Here is a 15,307-nt window from a genome sequence, read left to right as displayed (position 1 = left end):
CCTGTGATCTAGTTCTCACAAAATATCTTACTGTAGTGTACATGCCTATTTTTTGACCACAGTCAACTGTGGATAACTGAAACTGAGGAAAGTGAAACTGTGAACATGGGGTACTACTATAGCAAGTTTTCAAATCCATGGACATGATACATCCCTGAATTTATTGAGGTCTTCAATTTTCTTAATGTCTTGTAGTTGTGGAGACCTTGTACAATTTTCATTAGATATTTTCCCAGGCATGTCAGGTTTTTTTAAATGTGAATTTAAGTGATATGGTTTTTAATTGATTAAAGACATTTGACAGCTTTAGAATATTGAGTCTTCCCATCTAAGAACACCCTATAGCCCTCTATTTAGTCAGATTTTTTAAAATTATTTACATTTTATGGTATTGTTCATAAAGATATTTTGCATTTTTGAAGGTTTATTTCTAGATAGTCATTTTTCTTGCTTATAACACACAAAAGAAAAATACTCATAAATATAGAACTTTTCACAAATTGAACACATACCTGTAATAGGAGCTAGATGAAGGCATAACATTACCAGAAACCCAAAAGTCCTGTGTTTCTTTCAGTCACTAATCCCACACTGCTACCATCTACCATGAGGATAACTGCTGATTTCTTAACAGTATTCATTAGGTAAATGTAACCTTTTCTTTCTAGTTTATTTGATTCAACATTGTTTTTATGAGATTTATCCTCATTGTTTCTTGTGGCCATATTATTCTCCTGGTAAACTATATTTCATTGTGGGAATATACTGTGATTTATCTGTCAGTTCTGTGATTGACTATATGGTCATTTAGGTAGGAAAACAATTGAATTCATCTACTCTACCAAACTCTAATTTGTTATTGAGGTATAATTTACATGCAATAAAATTTACCTTTTAAAGTGTCCAGTTCCGTGTGCTTTTACAATTGTGTGTAGGAATGGAACTGCTTCCAAAATCAAAATAGACATTATTTTCACCATCCTAAATGGTTTTCTCATGCCTCTTTAGAATCAATCCCCTTTCCATATTCCCAGTCCCTGGAAAACACTGATTTGTTTTCTGTCTCAATAGTGTTGCCTTTCCTAGAATGTCATATAAATGGAATCATACAGTATGTTGTATTTTGTGTCTGGTTTCTTTCACTTAGCATAATGCTTTTGAGATTTATGCATGTTGTTGCCCATATCAGTAATCCATTTATTTTTATTGCTAGTAGGATTTCATTGTATGGATGTGCCATCATTTGTTTATCCATTTACCAATTGATAGACATGAGATGGGGTGTAGTTTTTGAACGTGAATAAAGCTTCTATGAACATTAATGTACAGGTCTTTGTGTAAAGACATGTTTTCATTTGCCTTAGCTAAGTTCCTAGCTATGGGCTTGTTTGGTCATTTGGTAAGTGCATATTGAATTTTATTTTTAAACTTGTCAATTGTTTTCCAAAGTGACATGCCATACAACCATGCACAAGAGTTTCGGTTACTGTACATCCATGCTAACACTTGACATTGTCAGACTTAAATTCTAGCCATTCTAATGCCTATAGTAGTATCTCATTGCAATTTTAATTTGCATTTCCCTAGAGACTAATGATGTTGAGCTTCTTTTAATGTATGAATTTTTTATTTGTCTATTTTTTTGTAAAGTAGCTTTCAAATCTTTTGCCCATTTTTAAATTGTGTTGTTTCTTAGTATTGAGTTAGAGTTCTGCATATAAATCCTTTATCAGATATATGTTTGCAACATTCTCTCCTAGTTAGTGGATTGTTGTTTCATTTTCATTACACTATCTTTCAAAGAGCAGAACTTTTTACTACGATGAAGTCAAATTTATTGATTTTTTTCTTTTATAATTTGAGTTATAGTTAAGATATCTTTGCTAAACTCGAAGTCACTAAGAATTCCTCATATGTTTTCTCCCAAAAGTTTTATAGTTTCTAGACTTTAGGCTTCAGCATAATCGGACTCTAGATAACGTTTTACATTGCAATGAATGCAAAATTCTAGTTAATTTTTTATAGTGAATATAAGTCATGGGTTTTTGTTATTGTTTGCCCATATGTATCTAATTGCTTCAGTACCACTTGTTGAAAAGACTATTCTTTCCCCGTTGAGTTACTTTGACACCTTTATATATAATCAATTGACCATATGTGTGTAGGTCTATCTCTGTACTCTCTAATCTGTTCCATTGATCTGTGTAATCATCCTCACACTAAAAGCACACTTCCTTGATTATTGCAGCTTTAGAGTAAGCCTTTCTTTTTCTTGTCTTGTCTTTGAAACAGAGCCTCACTCTGTTGCCCAAGCTGGAGTGCAGTGGCTTAATCATAGCTCACTACAGCCTCCAATTCCTGGGCTCAAGTGATCCTTCTGCCTCAGCCTCCTGAGTAGCTGGGACTGCAGGCACACACCAGCATGCCTGGCTAATTAAAAAACTTTTTTTTTTTTTTTAATAGAGACAAGGTCTCACTATGTTGTCCAGGCTAGTCTTGAACTCTTGAGCTCAAGTGATCCTCCTACCTTGGCTTCCCAAAGTGCTGGGATTATAGGTGTAAGCCACCATGCCCAGCTAGAATAAGTCTAAGAAACAGGTAGGGAAAGTCTTACAACTTTGTTTTTCTTAAAAATTAATATGGCTGTTCTAGGTCTTTTGTGTTTTCATATGAATTTTAGAATCAGTTTATCAATTTCTACCAAAGAAGCCTACTGGAATTTTGCTTGTAATCTATAGATCAATTTGGGATAAACTGACACCTGTTTGGTCTTTCAATCCATAAAAATGGTATATCTCTCAATTTATTTAGGTTTCTTTCACTTTAATTTAGAATTTTTTTTTAGTTTTCAGTGTGTGGATTTTTCACACATATTAAATGTATCTTTTAAGTATTTCATCTTTTTGTTGCCATTGTAAATAAAATTGCTTTCTTAATTTTGCTTTTAAATTGTTTGTTATTAATATGTAGAAGCAAATTAACTTTATATTAACCTTACTAAACTCACTTATTATTGTAATAGCTTTTGAATAGAATTTAAAAAGATGATCATGTTGTCTGCCAATAAAGACAGCCTGACATTTTCCTTTCCAGTTTGTGTACCTTTTTTTCCATTCTCTTGCCTTATTGCACTGCCTAGGACCTTCTACACAGTGCCGAATAGAAGTGGTGATAGTGAACACCATGGTCTTTTTTCCAGTATGAAAGAGATTGTATTTCACCATTGAGTATAATGTTTGCTACAGATTTTGTCAGTCCTTTATTAGATCAATAAAATTTCCTTCTATTCCTAGCTTGCTATGAGTTTTAATCATGAGTAATGATAAATGTAAGCAAATGCTTTTTCTGCATCTGTTGGATAATCATATGCTTTTGTTACTTTAGTCAATATGTGCTAAATGACATAATTTTATATGTAACATTTTTGTATTTTTAATCAACAAATCATAGTTTTATATGTGTTTGGGATACATGTGATATTTTGATGCATATATGTAATGTGTCATGATCAGATCAGAGTAATTGAAATATCAATTACTTCAAACATTTATCTCTTTTTTGTCTTAGGAAACTTGCAATTCTTCTCTTCTAACTATTTTGAAATTTACTATAAATCATTGTTAACTATAATTTTCCCATTGTACTATCAAATATTATAACTTATTTCTTCTACTAATTGTATTTTGTACCCATTACCCAACTTCTTTTTAGCCTTCCCTCCCCGCTTCCCCTTCCCTGGTAACCACCATTTACTCTCTATCTCCATGAGATCCACTTTGTCATTTTTAGCTTCTGTATAAGTGATAACATGTGATATTTGTCTTTCTGTGCCTGGTTTATTTCACTTAACATAATGACCTTCAGTTTCATCCATGTTGATGGAAATGACAAGATTTTATTTTTTATGACTGAATAATATTCCATTGTATAGATGTATATGCCACATTTTCTTTATTCATCCATCCATCAATGGACACTTAGGTTGACGCTGTATCTTGGCTATTCTGCTGCAATAAACATGGGAATGTAGATGTCTCTTCAATATACTGATTCCCTTTCTTTGGGTTATATACTCAGCAGTAGGCCTGCTAGATCATATCGTAGTTCTGTTTTTAGTTTTTTGAGAAACTGCCATACTGTTTTTTCATAATACTTTTACTACTCTACATTCCCACCAACAGTGTTTAAGTAAATGTTCCCCTTTCTCCACATCCTTGCCAGCATTTTTGATTTTTTGGTCTTTTTGATAATAGCCATTCTAACTGGGGTGAGATGATATCTTATTGTGGTTTGAATTTGCATTTCCCTGATGATTAGTGATATTGAGTATTTTTTCATACACTTGTTGGCCGCTTGTATGCCTTCTTTAATAAATATCTATTCAGGTCTTTTGCCCATTTTTTATTTGAATTATTTGTTTGTTTGTTTGTTTTTTGTATTGAGTTGTTTGAATTTCTTATATATTCTGGTTATTAATCCCTTTTCAGATGCATAGTTTGCAAACATTCTTTCTCATTCTTTAGGTTGTCTCTTCATTTTGTTACTTGTTTCCTTTGCTGTACATAGGCTCTTTTGTTTGATATAATCTCAATTACCTATTTTTGCTTTTGTTAGCTATGCTTTTGAGGTCTTTCCCAGAAAAATCTTTGCCCAGACCAATGTCCTATAGCACTTCTCCAATGTTTTTGTCTAGTAGCTTCATAGTTTCAGGCCTTAAATTCAAGTCTTTAATTCACTTTGAGTTTATTTTTGTATATGGTGAACGGTAGGATCTAGTTTCATTCTTCTGCACATGAATATTGAGTTTTCCCAGCACCATTTATTGAAGAAGTTATCTATTCCCCAATGTATGTTCTTGGCACCTTTGTTAAAATGAGTTGACTGTAAGCGTGTGGACTTATTTCTGGGTTCTCTATTCTGTTCCATTGGTCTATGTATCTGTTTTTATGACAGTATCATGCTTCTGGTTACTATAGCTTTGTAATATAATTTGAAATCAAGTAATATGATGCCTCCAGCTTTGTTCTTTTTGCTCAGGAACACTTTAGCTATTTGGGGTCTTTTGTGGTTCTGTACAAATTTTAGGATTTTTTTTTTTCTATTTCTGTGAAGAATGTCATTGGTATTTTGATAGGGGTTGCATTGAATCTGTAGATGGCTTTGGGTAGTATAGACATTTTAACAATATTCTTCCAATTCATGAGGATGGAACTTCTTTCCATGTTTTGGGTGTCCTTTTCAATTTCTTTCATCAGTGTTTTACAGTGTTTTTTGTAGGGATCTTTCACTTCTTTGGTTAAATTTATTCCTAGGTGGTTTTTTTATTTGTTTGTAGCTGTTGTAAATGGGATTGCTTTCTTGATTTCTTTTTCAGAAAAGAATCTTGATTGGTTGCTCTTAGTGTATAGAAATGCTACTAATTTTTGTATATTGATTTTGTATCCTGCAAATTTACTAAGTTTATCAGTTCTCATAGGGTTTTTGTGTGGAGTCTTTCAGTTTTTCTAAATATAAAATCATGTCATCTGCAAATAAGGATTATTTGACTCCTTCTTTTCCAGTTTGGATGCCACCTATTTCTTTCTCTTGCCTAACTGCTCTGGCTAGGACTATCTAGGTTTTTGAATGTTAAATCATTATTGTGTTCCTGAAATAATCCCAGCTTGGTCATAATGTACTACCTTTTTATGTATCACTGTGTTGAATTTACTAATTATTTTTCAGAGTTTCACACCTGTGTTTATAAATGATGTTGGCTTAAATTTTTCTATTTATTTATTTATTTATTGAGACAGAGTATTGCTCTGTTGCCCAGGCTGGAGTGCAGTGGCACGATCTTGACTCACTGCAACCTCCGCCTCTGGGATTCAAGAGATTCTCCTGCCTTAGCCTTCAGGGTAGCTGGGATTACAGGTGCATGCCACCACACCCGGCTAATTTTTGTATTTTTCTTAGAGACAGCATTTCACCATGTTAGCCAGGCTGATCTCAAACTTCTGACCTGCCTCAGCCTGATCCACCTGCCTCGGCCTCCCAAGGTGCTGGGATTACAAGCCTGAGGCACCACGCCTGGCCAAATTTTTCTTTATATCTTTATCAGGTTTTGGTATTAAGCCTATGCTAGTCTTATAACACAGCTTGAGAGTATCCTTTTTCTGTTCTCTGGAAGAGCTTTTTATTTTAATATTGGTGACATTTTTACTAAACATTTGGAAACAAATGAAGTCATATAACCTAGAACTGTTTCTGTGGAAGGTTTTTAATTATAAATTTAGTCCCTTTAATAGAGAACTAATCAAATTTTCTATTTCTTCTTGTGTGTGTTTTGGCAAATTTTGTTTTTCAATGAATTTATTCAACCTACATTTTTAAATTTATTATTATATAGTAGTTTGTATAATAACTTCCTTTAATAATACTCCATAGCACTTTTCATCCCTAATATTGGTAATTTTTGGTTTCTGCCCATTTTACTCTTAATAATTCTTAATCAATTTTGTATTTTTAGAGTCAAACTTTCACTTTGTTAATTTTCTATTTTATTTCTGCTTTATCTTTATTGTCTTTCATAATCTGTTCTTATCTTCATTATTTGCTTCCTTTTATGTTCTTTAGGTTCAATTGTGGTTCTTTTTCTAGCTTCTTGAAATGGATCTTAGAATATTTCTCAACTTTTTTTCTTTTTTTTTGCATGATGTGTGCTTTATGTAAGGCTCTAAATTTCTCTCTAATTACTACTTTAACCACATCCCAGTCATTCTGTTATGACACACTTTTATCATCAGTCGGTTTAAATTTATTTATATTTCTTCTTTGATCCATAGGATGTTTAGAAAAATATTACTTAATTTTGTCAAGTCCAAGAGAAAACTTCCCCCTACCCTCTGAAAGGTTGCTGAAAATCACCAACAAAAGACAGTTTAACAAGAGAAAAGGCATACAAATTTATTTGATCATAGTTTTATGTGACATGAGAGTCTTCAGAATTCAGACCCAAAGATAGAGGGAAACTGTTCATTTTTATGCTTAGGTTCAACAAAATATGGATAGTCATGAAGAAATATAATTGGACAAAAAGAGTAAAATCTTATGCTAATAGACTGGGGAAACCCAGCAAGGCCTGTCTCTTCAGATCCTTCTTGGCCTCTCCGTACAGTATTCCTTCATTTTGGGTATGGGGCAGGATCTTCTCTGGAATAGGAGTCTTAAGATCTAGAGTCAAACAAGGCAAGTCAGATCATTTCTTTATGGCCAGTTTTTACACAGAAATGTGGGTGGAAAGTTAGAGTAATATTTTTAGATTGTATGTCTGGCTTTGAGGGAAAGGGGTTCTGGGAGTCTAGTTTCTATGGATAGCCGCAGGGAGAGAATGAGAGGCCTGGAGGGCAGGAGAAGGTCAGAGAAAGCTGCTTCTGAGACCCTACAATGTCTACGTTATTGTATTGATTTCTAGCTTAATTCCACTTTTATCCAAAGACATACTGTGTGTGACTTAAGTCCTTTGAGATTTGTTGATACTTGCTTTATAGCTTGACATATCATCAATTTAATAAATATTTCTTATGTACTTCAAGTAATATATATGTGTGTATATGTACATAGATATCAATATATATTCTCTAGTTATTGGATGTGATATTCTATATTTGCTTATCAATTAGGTCAAATTTATTAATAGTGTTAAGTCATATCTTCTATATCCTTACTGATTTTTTCTTTTGTCTGGTTTTTTTGTCACTTGCTAAGAGAGCTTTGTTTAAAATAGCTAACAATGGTTGAGGGGCTTGACTGTTTCTCTTTTTCGTTCAGTAAGTTTTTGCTTTATATAGTTTGAGGCTATGCTGTTAGGTATGTACACATTTATGATTGTTATAGTATACTTTTGAATTGATGCTTTGATAATCATTAAATGTCCCTTATTTTTGTTATATTTCTGGCCTTAATGTCTTGGTCTGATTTTTTTTTTTTTTTTTTTTTTTTTGGGATAGCTATACAAACTTTCTTTTGGTTTGTTTTTCACATGATATCCCTTTTTTCTTCTTTTTACTTTAATGTTACTGTATTATTATATTTAAAGTGTCTGTCTTATAGGCAACCTATAGTTTGGGTTTTTGAAAATGCAATTTGATGGTCTCTGTCTTTTATTGTGAATATTTAGTCTACTTACAGTTAACATAATTACTGATATATTTGGGTTTAAATCTATCAGTTTACTGTTTGTTTTTCATTTGTCTCATCTGACTTGTTCATTTTTTCTCTTTTCTTCCTTTATTTTTAATTAATCTGGAATTTTAAAATTCAATTTCTTCTCTCTTACTTATTATTTATGTAATACATAGTATATAGTGCCTGTAATTATGTATACTTTGTTCATTATTATTTTGGTGGTTACCCAAGAGACTATAATGTTAATTGATAACTAAAATGAATCTATATTAAATTAATTCTCTTATCTCCTTCTGGATAACCTAAGACTTTAGAAAACTTTAAACTCCATTTACCTTCTTTCAACTTTTGTGTGATTACTGTCATATATTTTAATTCAATACATCTTTTAAACCCATAGACATTATGATTATGGTTTGAAACAGTCCTGAATGTGCATTGATTCATGCACATTTTCTATTTTACTGGTTCTTCATCTTTTTCTCCATCACTATACTTTCATCTTAGATTGGTTTTCTTCTGCTTGGAGAACTCCCCGTGGCATTCCTTTTAGTGTGAGTATGCTGAGGATAATTATGCCAGGTTTTGTTTGAAAACATTTCACTTTTGCCTTTGTTTTTAAAGGATATTTCTTTAGAATATAGACTGCAACTTGTAGGCATTGTCTTTCATCATTTGATGATACATGCCATTGTTTGTAGCTTCCGTTGTTTCTCTTCAAAGTCAATTGTCAGTCTTATTTTTACTTCTTTGAAATTAATTCATGTTTGTTAGCTTCTTACAGTATGCTTAAATCATTGATTTTAAACCTTTCTTCTGTTCTAGTATAAACAATGTAAAGCAATGCATTTGCCTCTGGGCACCGCTTTAGCTGAATCCTACAAATTCTAATATGTTGTGTTTTCATTCCGTTCAAGTTGTTCTTAATTTTCTTTGTAGTCTGGGTGACAGAGTGAGACTCTGTCTCAAAAATACATTGTTTTAATTTTATTTGTGATTTCTTTTTTTGACCTATGGGTTATTTAGAAGTGTGTTATTTAATTCTCAAATATTTTGTGGATATTCTAGAGTATCTTTCAGTTATTAATTTCTAATTCTACTTTAATTGTCTTGTGGTCAGCTAACATGGTTTTTATTATTTCAATCTCCTTAGAACTTTATCAAGATTGTTTTAAAGCCCAGGATATAGTCTAACTTAGGAAATGTTTCCTGTGCCCTTTCAAATCATCTATTGCTGTTTGGTGAAGTGTTCTATGATGTGAAATAGGTTAAGTTGTTTAATAGTGTATCCAAGTCACATACTTTTACTTTTGTGTACTTATTCTTTCAATTTCCAAGAGAAAAGAGTTAATACCCCTTAGCTATAATTTTTGAATTGCCTATTTTTCTTTTCAGTTTGGTTCATTTTTGCTTCATGTATTTTGGAGCTCTGTAATTAATTAATATTTAATTAAGCATGTCTATATTTTGTTTCTTTAATTAAGTGCACACATATTTAAAATTGTTTCATTTTCTTAATAGGTTTACCTTTTATTATAGAATGTCCCTCTTTATCTTTGTTAATATTCCTGGTCCCCAAGTTACTTTGATACAGTCACATGATCTTTCTTACTGATTTGAGTTATCACACTCTAGTTTTTTTAAATTTTTACTTTAATTTCTCTTTATATTTAAAACGAATTTATTATCGACAATATATAGCAAGTTCTTGCTTTTTTAAAATCCAGTCTGACAATATCGTTTTAGTTGCAATGCTTCAACTGTATGTATTTAGTGAAAATGTTGACAGTAATTGTTTCGATCCATGAACATGAGATATCTTTTGATTTCTTTGTGTCTTCTTCAATTTCTTTTATTAATGTTTTATGATTTTCAATGTATAGGTCTTTCACCTCCTTGGTTAAATTTATTCCTAGGTGGGTTTTTTTTGAAGTTATTATAAATGAGATTTTTTTCATTCTTTTTCAGATAGTTTGTTGTTAGTGTATAGAAATGCTCCTAATTTTCCTATATTAATTTTGTATACTGCAACTTTATGGATTTATTATAATAGTTTTTTTGGTGGAGTTCTTGAGCACATTTACGATAGCTATTTCAAAATTCTCGTCTGCTAATTCCATCATATTGGTCATTTCTGGGTCTGCTTTTATTGACGAATTTTTCTCTTGATTATCAGATTTGTCATGCTGTTTTACATATCTTGTAATTGTTTACCAGCTGCCAGACTTTGAATGTTACATTGTAGCATGTCTATATTTTCTTTAATTAAGGAATTAAATAGGCAATAAAGAATATTTGGCAGGCAGTAGGGTAATTTGCAGATGACTTGTTTTCCTTTCAAGGCTTGCTTTTACGCTTTGTTCAGGCGAATCTATAATAACCTTTACTCTAGGGCTAATTCATTCCCTGTAATTTTTCTGTGGTCTCTATCAATGCCTCAAATTTTTGTTCTACCCTGGCTAGGAAGAACTTGAACATCTCCCAGTCCTGTAAAAGCTTTCAAGATTGTTTAGCCTACAACTTCCCAGCAACTATTTGCCTAACCTCATAGAGTTTCTCTCTATGTATCTATAGTTTACTATAAGCAATAGACTCGAGGGGATTTCTATGCTTAGGTGTGAATTTCTTCTTTAAATAGCTCCCTCTTCTCCAATACTCTGCCCCACATATTCCAACCGTTTCAGCCTGCCCAAACTCTCATCTGTCTTTTCAACTCAATGAATCTGTTATGCTTTATTTAGTTTCTTCTTACCTGTACTGTGATCTGGAAAGACCCTCTAAGCAGAAAGCTACTGTGATTGTAGGATTTTCCTCATTTGCTTCTGTTCTTGCCTTTATCACAGTTCTGCACTGCACTGCATAGTTGTCCAATGCCTGAAAATAGATGCTTCATGTATTTTGTCTTAATTTTCAGTGCTTTGTGTTGGGAGATGAATTCCAGAATCAGTCATTCTAACACAGCCAGAATGGAACAATGCTGCAAAGTCTTTAAGATTTTACAAATGAAAAGTATACTAGGCCAGGTGCGGTGGCTAACACTTATAATCCCAGCACTTTGGGAGGCCAAGGCAAGTGGATTACTGAAATCAGGAGTTCAAAACCAGCCTGGCCAACATGGCGAAACCCCATCTCTACTAAAAATACAAAAATTAGCTGGGCATGTTGGTGGGCCCCTGTAATCCCAGCTGCTCAGGAGGCTGAGGCATGAGAATCACTTGAACCTGGGAGGAAGAGGTTGCAGTGAGCCCAGATCACGCCACTACACTCCAGCCTGGGTGACAGAGCAAGACTCCGTCTCAAAAAAAGAAAAACAAAAAAGTACTAGAATGTTTGGTTCTGTGATGGAGAGGGTAACAAGAAAAAGACTCAGTGGCAACTATGTAACTTCTTTCTTGCCAGAAGTTTAAGAAATGCATTATCTTTGGAAGCATTTTCTCCTCACTTTCAAAAAGAAATTTAAATGGAAATATTTGTTTTTTGAAAGTTAGAAGAAGTTTCAACTTTAGGTTCATATTTCTTCCATAAAAAAAGGATAACTAGGCAGTTTTCTAATGTTGCAGTATTGTTACGTTAGATCAGTGATGATGATCAAGTGGTTCCTGCTGCTCTTGCTGCTGCCAACAATAAGAACGTTTACTTTGGCACTGCTAATATACCAGGCATTGTGCTAGGCACTTTACACTGATTATCTTCACCCTTCCACAACAATTCTGCAAGTTAGAAATAGTGATCCTGAGAAACTCAAAGAGGTAAAATTATTTCCTCAAGGTCATACGCTAAGAAGTGAACACTCAGTGACTAAATTACTCAGTGGTCATTTAGTGGCTAGAATTGGGAAACAATCTCAGCTCATCAATAGCAATGCTTCCTCCCGTTATTATACTGCTCTCTGGTTCTATCTTTACCTTAGCTTTCCATCTGGCAAATTAAACTAGAAAACAGCAAACTCCCTCCCTAGAGAGATTATATTATTATATAGATGTTTTGCATTATTTTGCTTTGAATAACAACATATGTAAATGTGCTCCTGGAGGCTAAAATATCCTTATTTTGTCAAACTTGGCCTCTCTCACTAGGGTGAATTGTTGAAAATTTTAGGGAGGAAAAGACAGGCTGGAGAGAATGTTAGTTGACTTGGAGGTGCTTCTCCTTTCCTCCGACCCAACGCCTATTTCTATTCAGACATAAGCAGCCACAGCAAAGTAAAGATTAGTCAATTTCCTATCGTGGAGTCCTAGCTGGTCCTGATATTCAGTGATCAGAGTAAGTTAATCTAGCTATTACTCACCAACTCTGCATCATGTTGATGTGTAGGGGCAGATGTTCTTGCTGAGAAGAATAAAAGCCTCCTGTGGCACCTGGAACACCTTATCACACATGGTCTCCAGCCGCATCACAGAGTGATTCTAGTTAACCTGGGCACTTTGCTGCCTCTAACCATTTACCTCTTGCTCAGAGGTTGGCATATCTCCTCGACTTCAGCTCTCCCTTGGGCCCTGTATTGTTGAGCCATCCCTATCTGAAACTGCCTTTCCTGGCATTTGAATCACCACTTCGATGATGTGATAATATCTGCAAGTTGGGAAAATAAAAATGGCATTTGTTTGGCCATAATTAATGAAATATTTATGTTGCATGAGACTATGTGATAAAACCTTAGGCTTAGAGTCCTTTTGCTTCTGATTACATTTGGGATTTTTTTTTTTCTATGACCAGACATTCTGACGCCAGCTCTTTTACACTGAGCAGATGTCATGTAGTAAAAATGGGTGCCAGATGCTGTGAGCCGCAGAAGGGCGGTTTGTTTAAGAGCTGGCTCCAACTTTTTTGCATTCAATTACTCTGCAGAACGAACCTTACACAAGCATTTAGGTAACTCAACTAACTTCAGACATGCATTTTAATAATAGATTTTATCTCTGAATGCATTCTGAGCAACACACCATATAAATGGTGTTTAAGGAATTAATTGATTTCTGCATAATACCTTGGCTTTTTTTTTTTTTTTTTTTTTTTAATGTGAAAAGAGAGCTGCAAAGCTCTTGGCAGGGACCCAGAAATGTAATTAACATGGAGGGCCAAATTTTCAGTTGCCCTTAGGTACTGTTGCCTCATGCTCACGGCAGGTGCAGTGAGGGGAGGGCAGGGAGGAAGGGAATGAGAGTAAGGGGGGAGGAGGAAGCAGCAGCTTTGGTTCATAAAGCAGGAAATGAAGCTAGCAGTTCATTGAGTTTTTCTGTTCCCATTTCAGACTCCAAGACCTTTCCCCTCAGAGCACAGGTAACAGAGGCTTCCTCTTCTGCCTCTTCAACCTCCTCCTCCTCTGCAGATGAAGAATTTGATCCCCAGCTTTCCTTGCAGTCAAAGGTAACAATACTTGACCAGCCAAAGAGGGCCTTGGCTGGTGGGGACTGCTTACCATCCAGATTTCAGAACCAATGTGGGCTCCAGCTGCAGTGGTTTCGTTAAGAGGATCATGTTTCATTGCATCTGACAGGGTGCTCTCTTTACCTTGAACACCCAAAGAATTATCTCCTTTAAAAAAAAAGCTTGTAGAAGTTTGCCTTTCTCAGAACCAAATTGGAGGAAAAAAAAAGAAAAAGACATATTTACTTGAAACCATTTGGTGACGGCAGCTCTTAAAGTGGGTTTAATATGTGGTCCAACAAGCAAACCATCGAAAACATTACAACAAGCAGATGCATATTTCCCTGGGGGAAGCACAGCTTCATTTAAGAAGCACTAGAGGCAGACTGCATGGAAAATGTTATGTTTATTCTAATCAGAAATATGAAATGAACCATGCAGTTTCATCTAGACATGGATACTCCAAGGATCCCTGCTGTGGAAGGGACAAGCCCCATGCCAGCTGGGGAGACGATTGACTTCTTTTCTCAATGAACATTAATGTTTTTGGAGAACTCTTTAAACAACTCTCATATCTGTAGATTAAAAAACACAAACATTGTATATGTCTATAAATGTGTCTGTCTGTCACATACACAGAGACAGACGTCCCATAACCAAAGCCCACCATTATTTTCTTTATCCACTGAAGCTGGAGCATTTTCACTGAGACAGTAGAGTACTTGGTGGGGCAGGTGGGGGCAGGGGTTACTGAGTGGTTGGACCCAAAATGCTTCCCGGGTAGAAAGAGAAGCAGTTCACCACTCTGGTAGTGTTTATTTTTTGGAGTAGTGAGGATCTGGGGAGGGAGGAGGAGAACCAAATTTATTTACTTACCCTCAACTTTTCCATATCTGGCATTAGGAGCTTTGGCATCATCTCAAGTCACTCTGGGGTTCCAACTCCCCATGGCCCAGTTTGAAGCAAGGCAGGAGGGATCTGGGATGTGTAGGGGGGAAGGGGAGGAGAGAGGAAGAGAGAGTGAGGGAGAAGACAGACAGAGAGTTGAGAGAGAAAGATATGTGAATTTCTCATTTCTAACAATGGTGTCCCTAATTAATTCAGTATTCAACACAAATGAATTATGTGTGTGTTGTGTTGATTTCTGTGGTTTTCTTACTGCCCCTCTCATCCCCTTGAATGACCCTGAGTTAATTCTATATTCCAATTAGGCAGAGATCCCAGCCCCAGCCATCTTGACACTCACAGAGAATAAAAGAATAGAATGGACCAAACATGTTGAAATAGCAAGACTGTGGTATCTAGGACCAGTCTCAAAATAGCTCCTTGTCGTCCTGCTGGCCCAGAGCCCGCCATCACGTCAGCTTGCCAGGTGGTAAAGCATGCCTGCTTCACCTGGCTTCTGACCTGGCCCACTCTTACACGAAGGGAAGCTGGCGAGAAGATTTCTTTTTTCCAACCTCTCGAGGGCTCACACTGAAGGAATGAGAGGAGATTTTCGTCCTCTGGTTTCTTTGTCTCTTCTGTCCCATACAGGTGTGTCCCCAGTCAGGTGGCACAGAGCCCATGACAGCTCAAATGAACCTTTGCACAGGAAACTGGAGGTAGAATGTGTCCTCTCAGCCTCTGCCCTTTGCTTGACCCTTGTTCCCCACTGCCTTTCCTCCCACACCACCATCCAGATCTAAGAGACTAAGGCAGGAAAAGACACAGCAGCTTGTCTTTGATTCTGCCAGGTTTCTGCTTCTTTTCTTCCATCGCCCTTCACGTCTTT

At 35.2% G+C, this 15,307-nt stretch overlaps 1 protein-coding gene across 1 annotated transcript in view; it reads left to right on the top strand.

Annotated features, from left to right (window-relative positions):
- Window positions 1–15,307, top strand: part of MICAL2 (microtubule associated monooxygenase, calponin and LIM domain containing 2) — a 243,298-nt gene that overhangs the window by 193,231 nt on the left and 34,760 nt on the right. The window contains exon 32 of the mRNA XM_073018242.1: window positions 13,418–13,533. Coding sequence (XP_072874343.1) covers window positions 13,418–13,533 — 116 coding nt within the window. The remainder of the gene's footprint in view (window positions 1–13,417; window positions 13,534–15,307) is intronic.

The sequence above is a fragment of the Chlorocebus sabaeus genome, chromosome 1 (assembly GCF_047675955.1).
Source record: "Chlorocebus sabaeus isolate Y175 chromosome 1, mChlSab1.0.hap1, whole genome shotgun sequence".
NCBI lineage: Eukaryota > Metazoa > Chordata > Mammalia > Primates > Cercopithecidae > Chlorocebus > Chlorocebus sabaeus.
This window is presented reverse-complemented; position numbering and strand designations above follow the sequence as displayed.